General features: G+C 50.4%; 3 protein-coding genes across 3 annotated transcripts in view; 1 reads left to right on the forward strand and 2 right to left on the reverse strand.

The window, feature by feature from the left end:
• The window catches only part of LOC101113604 (protein POLR1D-like), a 35,840-nt gene extending 25,851 nt beyond the window's left edge, over positions 1-9,989 (reverse strand). The window contains exon 1 of the mRNA XM_027973638.2: positions 9,882-9,989. Coding sequence (XP_027829439.1) covers positions 9,882-9,907 — 26 coding nt within the window. The 5' untranslated portion in view covers positions 9,908-9,989. The remainder of the gene's footprint in view (positions 1-9,881) is intronic.
• Positions 8,408-9,989, reverse strand: POLR1D (RNA polymerase I and III subunit D). The gene is made up of 2 exons (XM_027973637.2): positions 9,882-9,989; positions 8,408-8,977 (listed from the first exon to the last, which is right to left on the reverse strand). The coding sequence occupies exons 1-2, from the start codon at positions 9,905-9,907 to the stop codon at positions 8,602-8,604; spliced, it is 402 nt and encodes a 133-aa protein (XP_027829438.1). The 5' UTR covers positions 9,908-9,989; the 3' UTR covers positions 8,408-8,601.
• Positions 9,990-11,557: 1,568 nt separating this feature from the next.
• The window catches only part of LNX2 (ligand of numb-protein X 2), an 88,633-nt gene continuing 88,219 nt past the window's right edge, over positions 11,558-11,971 (forward strand). Inside the window, exon 1 of the mRNA XM_027973639.2 lies at positions 11,558-11,761. The gene's annotated coding sequence lies outside the window, so the exon portion shown is untranslated. The remainder of the gene's footprint in view (positions 11,762-11,971) is intronic.

Genomic DNA, 11,971 nt, shown 5'->3' on the forward strand with positions numbered 1-11,971 from the left:
TCTTCTATTTGCTCTTGTAATGAATGTTTTATACCAACAGGAGGAAAGGTACCAAATGCAAGGCTGTCCCATGGGAGAGTTTGTGAGGGAGGTCAGCACCTAAGGCTCTCGCAGAGAAGACATCAGAGAGCGGGGTCGCCAGGTGTGGCCACCTTCATTGAGCTGCTCCGTGATGCTCACGCCTCAGCCCTTTCTCCCTTGGAAGCCACAGAATGGGCCTGCTTCCTTGCTTGTCGAGAATTCCTTTTCTTCTTGGAGCTTGTCACTGTCCTGGCTGTTTGCAAGTGTCAGTTTGTGAGTGTACATGGTCATGTCAGTGTGATCACAGCTTTCCCTCTCTGCCGGGGAAGTTGTGCTCAGACACTCACACTCAAGTCACATGCACGCAGTCATTCGTTCACTGGCCTGGCATGAATGAAAGCTTGCTGCCTGCCTGGCCTGGTTTCAAGTGCTGGGGACACAAAGGCAAACAGGGAAAGAGCCCTTGTCTTCTGGAAGTCGATGTTCAAGTGAAATTAGACGATAAACAGAGAGATACAGAATACAACGTCAGTTAACGTGAGGACCAGGGAGGAATGAAGCTGGGTCAGGGGACAGACAGTGAGGGCGGTCTGGATGGATGCGCACGTGTTATCCTGGAGAAGGCAGCTGTGGGTCGGTGGCCTCTGAGACGGTCTTGGGGATCCCCACCTCCTGGTATTCCTGCCCATGTACAATCCCCTTCCCCGGTGGGCACTGGACCCACTTCTCTCAGACAGAACAGGGCGGACGTGGTGGGCTGTCGCTGCTGAGATGGGGTAGGAAGACTCAGCTTCCATCTTGCATTCTCCCTCTTTCCCAGATCTCTTGCTCTGGGGGAAGCCAGCTGCCCCGGAGCAAGGCTGTCCCACGTGAGCGAGCTTGGAAATTAATCACCCTTGTCCAGGCCTTGAGAAGCTGCAGCCCAGATGATGCCTTGATTGCAGCCTTGCAAGAAGTCCTGAGTCAGATTCTTCTACCTTAGCTCCAATTAGATTCCTCAATTGCTGAGTTTTAGGACAGTTTGTTACACAGCAATGGGTAACTGACACAGTGGTCAAGGATGGCCTGAGCAAGTACTCTGGAAAGACACAGGCAGGTGAAGACCCGGGGAAGAGGGGCTGGGGAAGTCAAGGGCAAGCACCAAGGTCCTGAGATGGAACACTCCAGGCAAAACTGAAAGAAACAGGAAGGCCAGCATGGCCTGCGGTCCCAGCTGGCCATGTGGCGAGAAGAAGCAGGCAGGGAGTCGCGGATAGAGACATGCGCAGTTCTAGAAGGCTGCTGTTCTAGCCACCACTGACAGTCTTCAATGCGGCCAACACAACAATGGTAACAGTCATGGCTAATGATTGAGTACTTAAGTCTACGAGGAACTGTGCTGAGTACTTTAGGGCATTTATACTTCACCAAAGCCCTGTAAAGTAGGTGGTATTATTAGCTCCGTTTTACAGAAGAGGGGACTGAGGCTCCCAAAGGCTAGGCTGCTCTTCCACACGTTTGCAAGTTAGGAAGCGGTGAAGCAGAGATGACAACCAGGCCCTGCCTTCAGAGTCCTTACACTTCACCTCTACACAGTCCTGTCCAAAGAGGCCCCTAGGAAGAAAGCCTCTTTCACCCTTAAAAAAGAAAAAAAAAAAAAAAAACCCAAACCTCCAAACCACAAACTTGTTAAAAGCCAGCCAGTCCAGCTCGTCTGACTAGACGCTCCGGGCAGCTTCATCTTCTCCAGGAGCCCTTTGGACAGAACTGTTCTGGGCTTTATCTGCACTTGCTCTGTCATCTGACCCAAGTAAGCATGTAAACTAAGAAGAGTACGTGGGTGGTAGCTTTTCTTTTTGACATTTATTAACAGTCTTACATAGCAAACATGGAATCTATGGAGCAATGGCAGATAAAATACCAATATGTTACATTTTATGCAATTCGATGCTTGGCTGGCATATAGCTTGGACCCTGATTCCCCGTCAGTATTCACGTACCTGGCACCAAACCAGGAATCCATCTGCTATGGAACTTACTTTTCCTTCCTGCTTAACCTCTGTCTTACAGCTTCAGGAAGACTGTGCATGTTCCATTAGAATCTTAATTTCTTCATGAAAAGAAGAAACAATCCACTTATTTTCGATTTTTACCTATATTCAATTATATTAGGAATGCTATTTTATTTAAACTATCTTTTTTTAAAAAAAGCAATGGCTTTGGCAGACTAATAACGTTCCACACTGCTGCTGCTGCTACTAAGTCGCTTCAGTTGTGTCCTACTCTGTGCGACCCCATAGATGGCAGCCCACCAGGCTCTCCCGTCCCTAGGATTCTCCAGGCAAACACTGGAGTGGGTTGCCATTTCCTTCTCCAATGCATGAAAGTGAAAAGTGAAAGTGAAGTCGCTCAGGCATGTCCCCGACTCTTAGCGACCCCATGGACTGCAGCCAGCAGCCTCCTCTGTCCATGTGATTTTCCAGGCAAGAGTACTGGAGTGGGGTGCCATCGCCTTCTCCTAATAACCTTCCACACAGGAGTCCACAAATTTATATTGTAGTTTTGTATTGAGCCAGAGGAAACAGACAAACAAAAATAACAGAGGGCACTAAGGTTTTTGTTTTCAGGCTTTCACTCAGAAGAATTATGAACGAAACCAGTTTGACACAACTGGTATTAAAATAATATCAACAGCTAACACTAATCGAAAGCATGCTTTATGGGCCAGATACTATTCTAAGCACTTTGACTATTATCTAAATTAATATTTATAATATCCTTGTATGGTAAGTATTGTTATCCCAATCTTATAGAGGAAGAAACTCAGGCACAGAGGTCAAACAGCTTGTCTGGGGTAACACAGCTAAAAAGCCTAGCACCAAGACCAAGATTCAGGCAGCGTGATTCCAACAGTGTGAGCTCTTAACTCAGTTATTTAGCCTGAAAAGGGGTGCAGGATTCCAAGCACATCCACTTCTGCTTCTAAGAAAGATGTGCTTCTCTCAAAAATGCCAAAACCGAAATTAAGGTCAACTCTCTTAATACATATACACCTATCAGTGGATCCCAAACTTCGACCATACCCTACTGCCCCACACAGTAACTCAGATTCTTTACTATCATTACTAGTAATTAATATACAGGTTAAAGATGAATGATATGAATCTGGGTACTAATAAAAACTACACACACATCCAATGCTGAAAGTTTATTCCTTTGAAAAGGTTCATCATTTTGCTTTTTCTTGGCTGAATAACTTTAGTTTATCGCCCAGGAAATTCCGAGTGTATTCTCATTTTTCCTCGGTCTCTCCTTTTCTCTGCTCAGGTCGCCTCCTCAGAAAAGCCTTTCTTAGATATCCAGACTCTGAGTGCCTTCTCCCCCAAACCCATGATTCCTCCGCTTCCCATTTACATCACTACCTTAACTACATGATACATTTGCGGATGCACTAGTTCTTTATTTTCTACTTCTGCTATCAGAAAACAAATCATACGTGGGACAGCTTGTTCCCTGCTGTCCATCTGGTACCTAAACCATGTCTGCGTCTAAACTGTGCTCATTTTGCCAAACGAACAAATGAATGGTGATGCTCCCTTTGAGGAGAGCTGCGTGGTACGGGCAGAGGGCAGCAAGGGCTGGTCAGCTCACTGCCCGACTTCCTCTCCCCACCCTCAGTGTCCACATCTGTAGCCCTGGAGTCTCGACCTTGTTAAAGGCAGTTCCTCTGACAGGCAGGGAAGGAGGTTAAGGGTGGACTCTTGTCAGCAAGGACAGGTGGGGAGAGGAGCTTGCGAATCCCGCTGTGCTGGTTTTAGTTGGGAGGGAGTGGTAGCAAAATGCTGGGCTGAAGGACCGGGGCTGTGCACAGCCTCTCTCATCTGCTTCCCTGGCAGACTCTGACTCCACGGTAATTTTTTCCAGCAGCTTTCTGGTATCCATCTTTTTACCTCCACGTCTACAATGGTACCCTCCTTACATTACACCTGGACTGGTACACATGCCCCCTGACCCACGCCGTCTTCCCACATTTCCTCCCACTCGTCCATTCTGCATGGGCATTCCCTAGCTTGGGAATCTGTAATGGCCTCTTTACACTGGGAAAAAGGAAACCATTTATCTTGGAGCACTAATTCTTTCACAGGTTTGCCTGCTTCAGTGCTCCATGAGTTATTGGAAAGCACACTGCCTGTGTGGTTTTTCTCCAGGGCCCAGGGCAGTGGCTGGCAGACTGGGTGCGCATGGAACGATCTCTGCTACAAGAGTGTCCCTCACCAGCTCCATTCTGTGTTCAGCAGGTAATGCCCTTCAATGCACGAGGGCACTTCATTGTAAATGCAGTTGGCTAACTTTTCATGTGTATGGCTCGTCTGTCCTCTTCAAAATCAAGGGGCTTTGGAGGGCAGACTCATACTCTCTTATCTCCACCATTTCTCAGGACTGATACCACTACTAGGTACATACTGGCTGTTGTTGTTTACTTGCTCAGTCCTGTCCGACTCTGCAACTCCATGGACTGTAGCTCACCAGGTTCCTCTGCCCATGGGATTCTCCAGGCAAGAATACTGGAGTGGGTTGCCATGCCCTCTTTCAGGGAAATCTTCCTGACCCAGGGATTGAACCCACACCTCTTATGTCTCCTGCATTGGCAGGTGGGTTCTTACCACTAGCACCACCTGGGTTATACACTTTCAAATGGCAAAAGAAAAACCAGCATTAAGAATCTGAGCGCAGGACTGGATCTGGGGTCATAAGTACTTGAAAGCAGACCGGTGGATCTGAGCAAATTTCCTGGAAGCCCAGTTTGAGGGCTAGTACAAATGTCTCTGGTTCTAAATTTTGCTTATCAGAAAAGATGACTTTAGTGATCTGGAGACTATCTATAGTCTTAACAACATGTTAAAGGGAAACAAAAACAAGAGTGAGGAACGGTGGCCACAGAACTTGGTGTGCTTTCATTATTTCTAAAAATGTGAGACACTGGTTCAGAATGACACTGATTGGACCACTTTCTAGGTAGACACCTTTTCATCTCCACAGAGGTTCTATAGGCACCTATGCGTTATAATGACCAATTAGACTACTTAGATGTTGCAACTATATGCAATTTATAAATAGTTTGTCAAGTGCTTTGAAAATGGGAAGTGCTAGACAAGTACTCAAGTTGTTATTAAAAAAAACCTTTAGCATATAATCATTTTATTTAATAACTGCCTCTTTTTAAAAGATATATGATATAGATATTTTATATTTTTTAGGCATAGATATTTTATAGCTGAACAGAATTTCTGAGCTTGAACCATTGATATTATTGCTGTTAGTAAATCAGAAATACTAAGTTTTTTCAGTTTATTCAAGTAGATACATGATTCATATCAATCTCCCTCCCTTTCTCATCGACCAATTTTGCCTTCCCTTAGGTTCTGACAAACATTTTGCAAAGATTCTTCTCTGGTCTCCAGTACTCTTGGTTATCTTGCCTGCCCTGCCCTGTTTTTTCCTTTCACACACCTGCCTTGTGATGGTGTTTTTGTAAGAATCTGTGTTTAAGGCTGGGCTTGCCTGGTGGCTCAGCTGGTAAAGAATCCGCCTGCAAAGCAGGAGACCTGGGTTCAATCTCTGAGTTGGGAAGATCCCCTGGAGAAGGAAAAGGCTATCCACTTCAGTATTCTGGCCTGGAGAATTCCATGGACTCTGTCCATGGGGTCGCAAAGAGTCAAACACAACTGAGCAACTTTCACTTTCACTTCATTTTCCCTGGTGGCTCAGTGGTAAAAGAATCTGCCTGTCAATGCAGAAGACGTGGGTTTGATTCCTCGGTCAGGAAGATCCCCTGGAGGAGGAAGCCCTCTCCAGTATTCTTGCCTGGGAAATCCCATGGACAGAGGAGCCTGGTGGGCTATAGTCCTTGGGGTTGCAAAGAGTCAGACACGACTGAAGTGACTAAACAACAGATTCAAGACTCCATGCCAAATCATGAGTGGTGATGAGCCCTTTGAGGAGCAAAGAGGCCACAAGATGTGGCGGGTGGCCACCAGTGGGTGCATCCCCCATGGGCACTGTTACTGATTACTTCAGTCTACTGTCACCATTCTGCACGCTGTGTCCACTAATTAAATTTGGCCTTCATCTCCTGACAGGTCTTGGCTCATAGGTATTAAACTTCATTTAAGTTACCCTGTTTCCAGTCCCCACTGAACTACTCTTAGGCAGAACTTTAGAAGAGGCAAACGAATGTTTGATCATTTCCCACTGATCCCTTTAGGACTTCCCTGCGTCTTCAAGTGCTAAGTTCCTTATGCTGACATCGGCTTTCTTGTTAACTGTTTCTTACTGTCTGTCACCCTAGGAGAATGTTCCCTGTCCTTGCCCTGGAACTTTTGATCTTTCCCCACCCACTCCTGCTCCCACTTAAATTTAGCCTCTAATGCCCTACAGTGTATTTTCTTTACTGGAAAACCCAAACAAAGCCATTCATCTGTTACCAGGGTTAATATTTTAGCCTTTGTAGGCACTAAACTAATGCTGCCAGCTGCCCAGTGACTTCCCTGTTAATTTCAGCTGACATTTTTTCTGTCCTCATGTGACTCATTTATCACTCTTCTCTTTGAAAGCGCTGTCTTCCACAACTTGACTTTCTACAGGCTTCCCCACCACCTCACTGGTTGCTCTTCTACCAACCTTTAAATACTGAGCTTGCCCAAGGCTTGGCTTGGACTCTCTTCTTTATCATTCCAGTTTTTATGCATTTACCTCATCTTTGTGGCAAGAACTAACAAAGCTGATCTCTACTTCAATCTCTTTGATGGCCTTCAACTCATATCTACTGATTACCTCATTCAAGATGAACTTCTGATTCTCCACCTCCCAACCAATCCCCTCCCTGCAACCCAAGTTTTCCATCACTCCACCTCCCAACGAATTTTCCCCTCTAGGCTTCCCATTTCAGTAAATTTAGCCCCAAATCTAGGTGGAAATCATCCTTCTCTTTCCTCATCTTCTACACCCACTTCCTGAGGTCTACCAATTCTGTACCATTTGGCTCACAAACATATCTCAAATCGACTTGTCTCCATCACTAGCTTTTGGCCCTTCCAGCTCTTACAGTTTGCCTGCTTCTACCCTGGCCTTTCCACTGTCCATTCCGCCACACTGTCATCAGATTCCCAGATGCCTTCCCCTTGTACTTTCCAAAGTCTCTGCCCCAGAGCTCTTCCCCTGGAGCCTATCACAGGCCTTTGTCCTCCCTGCTTGCCCTGCTCTAGACATGCAGATCTCCTTTCAAGGCCTTTGATTCCTCAGACCACTGGTGTTCTGCTTCAGAGCTTCTGCAAGTGCTACTCCACCAGAATGCTCTTCTTTTTTGCACGGCCAGCTCCTTCTCTTCCTGTGATCTCTGGGAGATCCTCTCTGACTTCCATACCTAAAGCAGAGTCCCCTCAGAGTACTAGGGTGGGGCTGGGGTAGGGCGGGGTGCTGAGCTTCTAAGGTTGACAGATATGTAGGCTGAATTATCAGTCAAATTGGGGTAGGACAGGTCTAAGACACAAGGTTGAAGAGGTAAGTAGGACAGCTCTTAAGTGTGATTCACCAGTATTTTAGGTTTCCCCAAAAATCATTTTCCACACATTCAATTTTCCTCCTGTCTTTACTTTCTCTCAAATACTGTTTCTTTTCATGGAACCTTGGGCTGTACTGAGATACCTACCCAAGAACTGAAAATGTTATCTGGTCATCCCAGTTGTCTCCTCTTATACTATGGACCTAAAATTACAGCACTAAACTGGAATCTTCCTCTAAACACCACCATAGAGATGAAGCCTGAGACCACCTAACTTCTCTCACATGAAACCAGAATTCTCTCAAATTATTTTCCTCCCTTGCACAATCTGCCAATCATAGCAAAGCATGCAATTCTCATAAATTACTAAAAAATATCTAGGAAGAGGCCAAGTCTTCCCCTCACTCCCACCTTTCTTTTCTAAACCTTTCACAGCCTATGTGGGGTCATGCTCTACGGCATAGGGTCTCGAACCTCCCCGCCCCAGGCAGGTACGTCCTATCAGATCAGTAGCAGCATTAGATTAGAAATAAAGTGCACAATAAATGCAATGCTCTCAAATCATTCTGAAACCATACTTCCCATCCCCAGTCCGTGGAAAAATATGTCTTCCACAAAATCGGTCCCTGGTACCCAAAAGGTTGGGACCACTGCTCTATAGCATCTTTCCCTCCCCTGTGACTAGGGGAGGGAAATCCTTTTAATTTCCTCCATCAAGGTCTTTCTCTAGGTGCCTGGTTATCTGTTTCCTCACTTTCAACCTTGGTTCAATTAAAAGGAAAAAAAACAACACAAAAGCATAAGAGTCCACTTCCAGAACAAAGGAACAGAAACCACTCAAATCAGTTTGAGTACAAGAGGGAATTTATTAGAAGAATACAGTTTCTCGCAGGGACTCCAACAGCTAAGATGAGTTATGAGCTAGAAGCAGGCCCTTCTGCAGGTCACATCGTGCTGTCACCACAATCTTTTACTTCTGGGTTTTGCCAAGAGCACATATAGAATATCCTAGAGGTCAGTTCTCCCTGTATGGTGAGAGACTAGAATGTGGCTTCGTTTCTGCTGGCCTTTTGATCTTTATATTCCTTTATGCTGGCCTCGAACTTGTCAAGCACATGCTGGCAGACATTCATGAGCTCAGTCAGGCCTCTCTGAAAGGGCTCGACCGCGGGGAGGGCACCTCGGGTCTGTATGCGCAAGTTAATTTTGCTCTCTGAAGGATGGGTTGTAGTGTAACCACAGAATTCCACTTCCGGGTTCTTCATGATCATGTACCGAAGAGAATTTCCTAGGGTATGGTCCTCCTCGTGCAACACAAATGTCACACAGTGTCTATCTGTCCCAGCCGCCTGGACCATCTCCAGGGCTGTCTTCCTCTCGCCTTCAGCCATTGAGGTCTTCATTCCAGACATTTTTCTACACACATAGTTTTTATAAAAATGAGATCATACTGAGTATGGTTTTGAAACTACCTTTTTTTTTTTTAAAAATCTATCACAATTGCAACAGGTTACTACTCTAATGCACTCCAATTACACAAAACTATTAGCATTAGCCCTTATTATCTTCTTCTGCCTCCACTTATTCTACCACTAAATAATTTACTGCCTACAGTTTCTCCCTACTCCATTTGGCCGTCCACATGACGACCAAGGGGAGTGTCCTTCAACAAAAAGTTTGCTAAAATATTCTTTTAGTAGAGCCACAAGAAGAGGGGCAGGATTAGAATAGGGTGGGTTCTGCTAAAGTATGAGAAGGGGAGTTGAAAGGCGTGGGGGAAAACGCAGATAAAAATAGATACTAAAGTTCATCAACGTGCAGTTTTTCAACTACGGTTTCCGTTTACAGGAGGTACGGAAACTAGAAAGTCTGAGAAGAGTCTCCAAGCACCGGGGAAAAAAGAGAACTCGGCGCACAGAGACGACCAATTAGCGCTCGACCCAGAGGAGTGGCCTGGGCTCATTACTCGGGGAACGGTGGCCGGGTGCACGTTATCTTTTACTGACTCTGGCTGTTCCTAATGGGGATGGGCCGTTGGGGACTGAACTCCGCTCTAACAACCCGTCTTCCCTCTTTGGTATCTAGTGCACTGAGCGTCTCCACTCAAGCAATCCAGCTTCCCCCCCAACCCCTTCCCAATCCGGGGCCCCGTTCCCCGCCCTGGTGCGCCCACCGCGCCCCCTCCTCGCCCGTCCTCCCGGTCAGGCCCTCGCTGCCAGGCCAGGCCGCGGAGGCGGAGGCCCCAGCCACCCGCCGGCTCCCAGGGCCCGGCACGGCCCGCTCCTCCCGCCTCCCCCCCCGCAACCCCCCTGGCCGTTACCTCTCCAGCTCCTGGTCCTCTTCCATGGCGGGGGCGGCTTCCGGGATGCTCAGGTGGCGCGGGCCGGCCGGAGGCTCTGCCCCATGCCTCGAAGCGTGCGGGCGCGGCAGGCAGGAAGGAAGGAAGGACCGACGGAAGGAGTGCGGACGGAAGGAGGGGGGAGGAGCCGCAGCGGCGCGGCAGGGCCCGGCTGCTGGGCGGGGCGTGGAGGCTCCGCCCCTGGCCCCCGCCCCGGCCCCGCCCCCGGCGCGAGGAGGGCGGTGGCCGAGCCTGAGCGGCTCACCTGAGGTGCTGCGTGAGCCCTCCCCCAGAACCGGTGGTGGCAGACAGGTGGAGCCGGGCTCCTGCCCCGCCCCGAGGCCGAGACCTGCCTGTGGGCGCCAGAGCTCGGCCCTTGGCACCTCCCCGCCAAGGTGATAGCAGGAGGGGCGGGGCCTTACCTGACTCCCCCAGATCCCCTTTTCCCCTGGGGCCAGGATCAAGTCTCTTTCTGACTTGCTGCTGGCCCCCTGGCAGTGTAGCAGTGTCAGTCGCTTCAGTCATGTCCGGCTCTTTGCGCCCCACGAACTGTAGCCCGCCAGGCTCCTCTGTCCATGGGGTTCTCCGGGCAAGAATACTGGAGTGGAGTATTGCCATACCTTTCTCCGGGGAATCTTCCCGACCCAGGGATCGAACCCAGGTCTCCTGCATTGCAGGCAGATTCTTTACCATCTGGGCCACCGGGGAAGATCTTGGCCTCGTGGGGGACGGGATTAATCCTAGGCTGGACTCCGCCCGCCCCGGGAGGCCTTTCCGGGGACAATGGACAGCTATAGTTGATCGATACATTTTGATGAATTTCACAGCAGAACAAGATGCACGTGTAAGACGGTATTTGTCTCATCCGCGATCTTGAAAGGTTTCACAGCTCAACTGGGTCAAAGGACAAGCGTTTGTTTATTTTTGCCGGGGGGAGTGGGGGTGAGGTTGAGCGAGTTTGGATGCAAACTGTCCCTATCTCGCATCCCCATCCTTTCCTTCCTGGATCTTTTTCTCTCCCTGGAGTACGTCCTGCCTCGCTTTAGACACGTCCTTTCCTCTTCACCCTTTTGGCCTCTTCAACCTCACCCGCGGAACCTCCCTCTCACCTTCGTTCCCAGGTGTTCATGCCCCCGCCTCGGCAGCCTTCCACCACCCAGACTCGCTCTCCGCGCCCCGACCCCTCAGGTGTTCTTTACCAAAACCCTCGCTTCTCCCTTCCTGTCCCCCCTCACCCCCTCCAGCTCCCGTCCCTTCCCCCCACCCCGACCCCCGCTGTCCTCTCGCCCGACACGCCCACAGTCCAGCTTTCCGGCGCCACCTGTTCTCCTTACCCCACCCCCGACCCCCTAGATGTTCCCCGCCTCCCCCAGCTGTTCCCCTGTCCTCGCGCGGTCAGTAGTGAGAGCAGAGGCAGCACTGGCCCCGCGCCGGGGGCTGCAAGGCGGACAGCAGAGGGGACGGCTGGGGGGGTGGAAGGAGGGCGCGCGGCGGTCGGGGGCGGAGCGGGCTCACTCTAACCCGGAGTGACGGCCCGGGCCCGGCCCGCCCCCCGAGCTCTCGGATAGGTGAAGCCGCCCTCTGGCCCGGCCCCTCCCCGCCCTATGCCGCTACCCATTGGCCGGGGTGCGTGTCGGCTTGCGTGGCTCGGCCCTGGCGTTCGCCCGCGGGAAGGCAGCAGGGGCGGTTGAGGAGAGAAGTCTTGACTAGAGTTTGCTCCTTGCCAGGAAATCTGCGGCGGCGGCGGCGGCGGCGGCGGCAGGTCCGGGCGGAGCGGAGGCCAGCTGGCCCCCGCGCTCCCTCAGCGGGGCCGCGGAATCGGAGCCGACGCTCGGCTGAGGCGCGGGAGCCAGGCTCACCCGGTGAGTAACTTTCCCTTGCCCGCCACGCTCGGCGCCCGCTCGCGGTCCGGCCGCGCCTCAGGTGCGGGCGGCGTGTGGGGTGTGGGGCGTCGCGGCGCCCGGGAGGCGGCGGAGGCTGGCGGCCGCGGCGTCCTTCGCGCTCTCCTGGCCGGGCCGGGCTGAGGGGACACGGGGTCCAGGGAGGAGGGCGCGGGGCTGCCGGGCGCCGGC

The sequence above is a fragment of the Ovis aries genome, chromosome 10 (assembly GCF_016772045.2).
Source record: "Ovis aries strain OAR_USU_Benz2616 breed Rambouillet chromosome 10, ARS-UI_Ramb_v3.0, whole genome shotgun sequence".
Taxonomy (NCBI): Eukaryota; Metazoa; Chordata; class Mammalia; order Artiodactyla; family Bovidae; genus Ovis; species Ovis aries.

What these genes read in the sequence shown, in the direction of transcription:
- POLR1D (XM_027973637.2), bottom strand. Translation starts at nt 9,907, where the DNA reads ATGGAAGAGGACCAGGAGCTGGAGAG. An exon ending in GAGGACCAGGAGCTGGAGAG is followed by an intron (nt 8,978 to 9,881) that starts GTAACGGCCAGG and finishes CTATGTGTGTAG; the next exon opens with AAAAATGTCTGGAATGAAGA.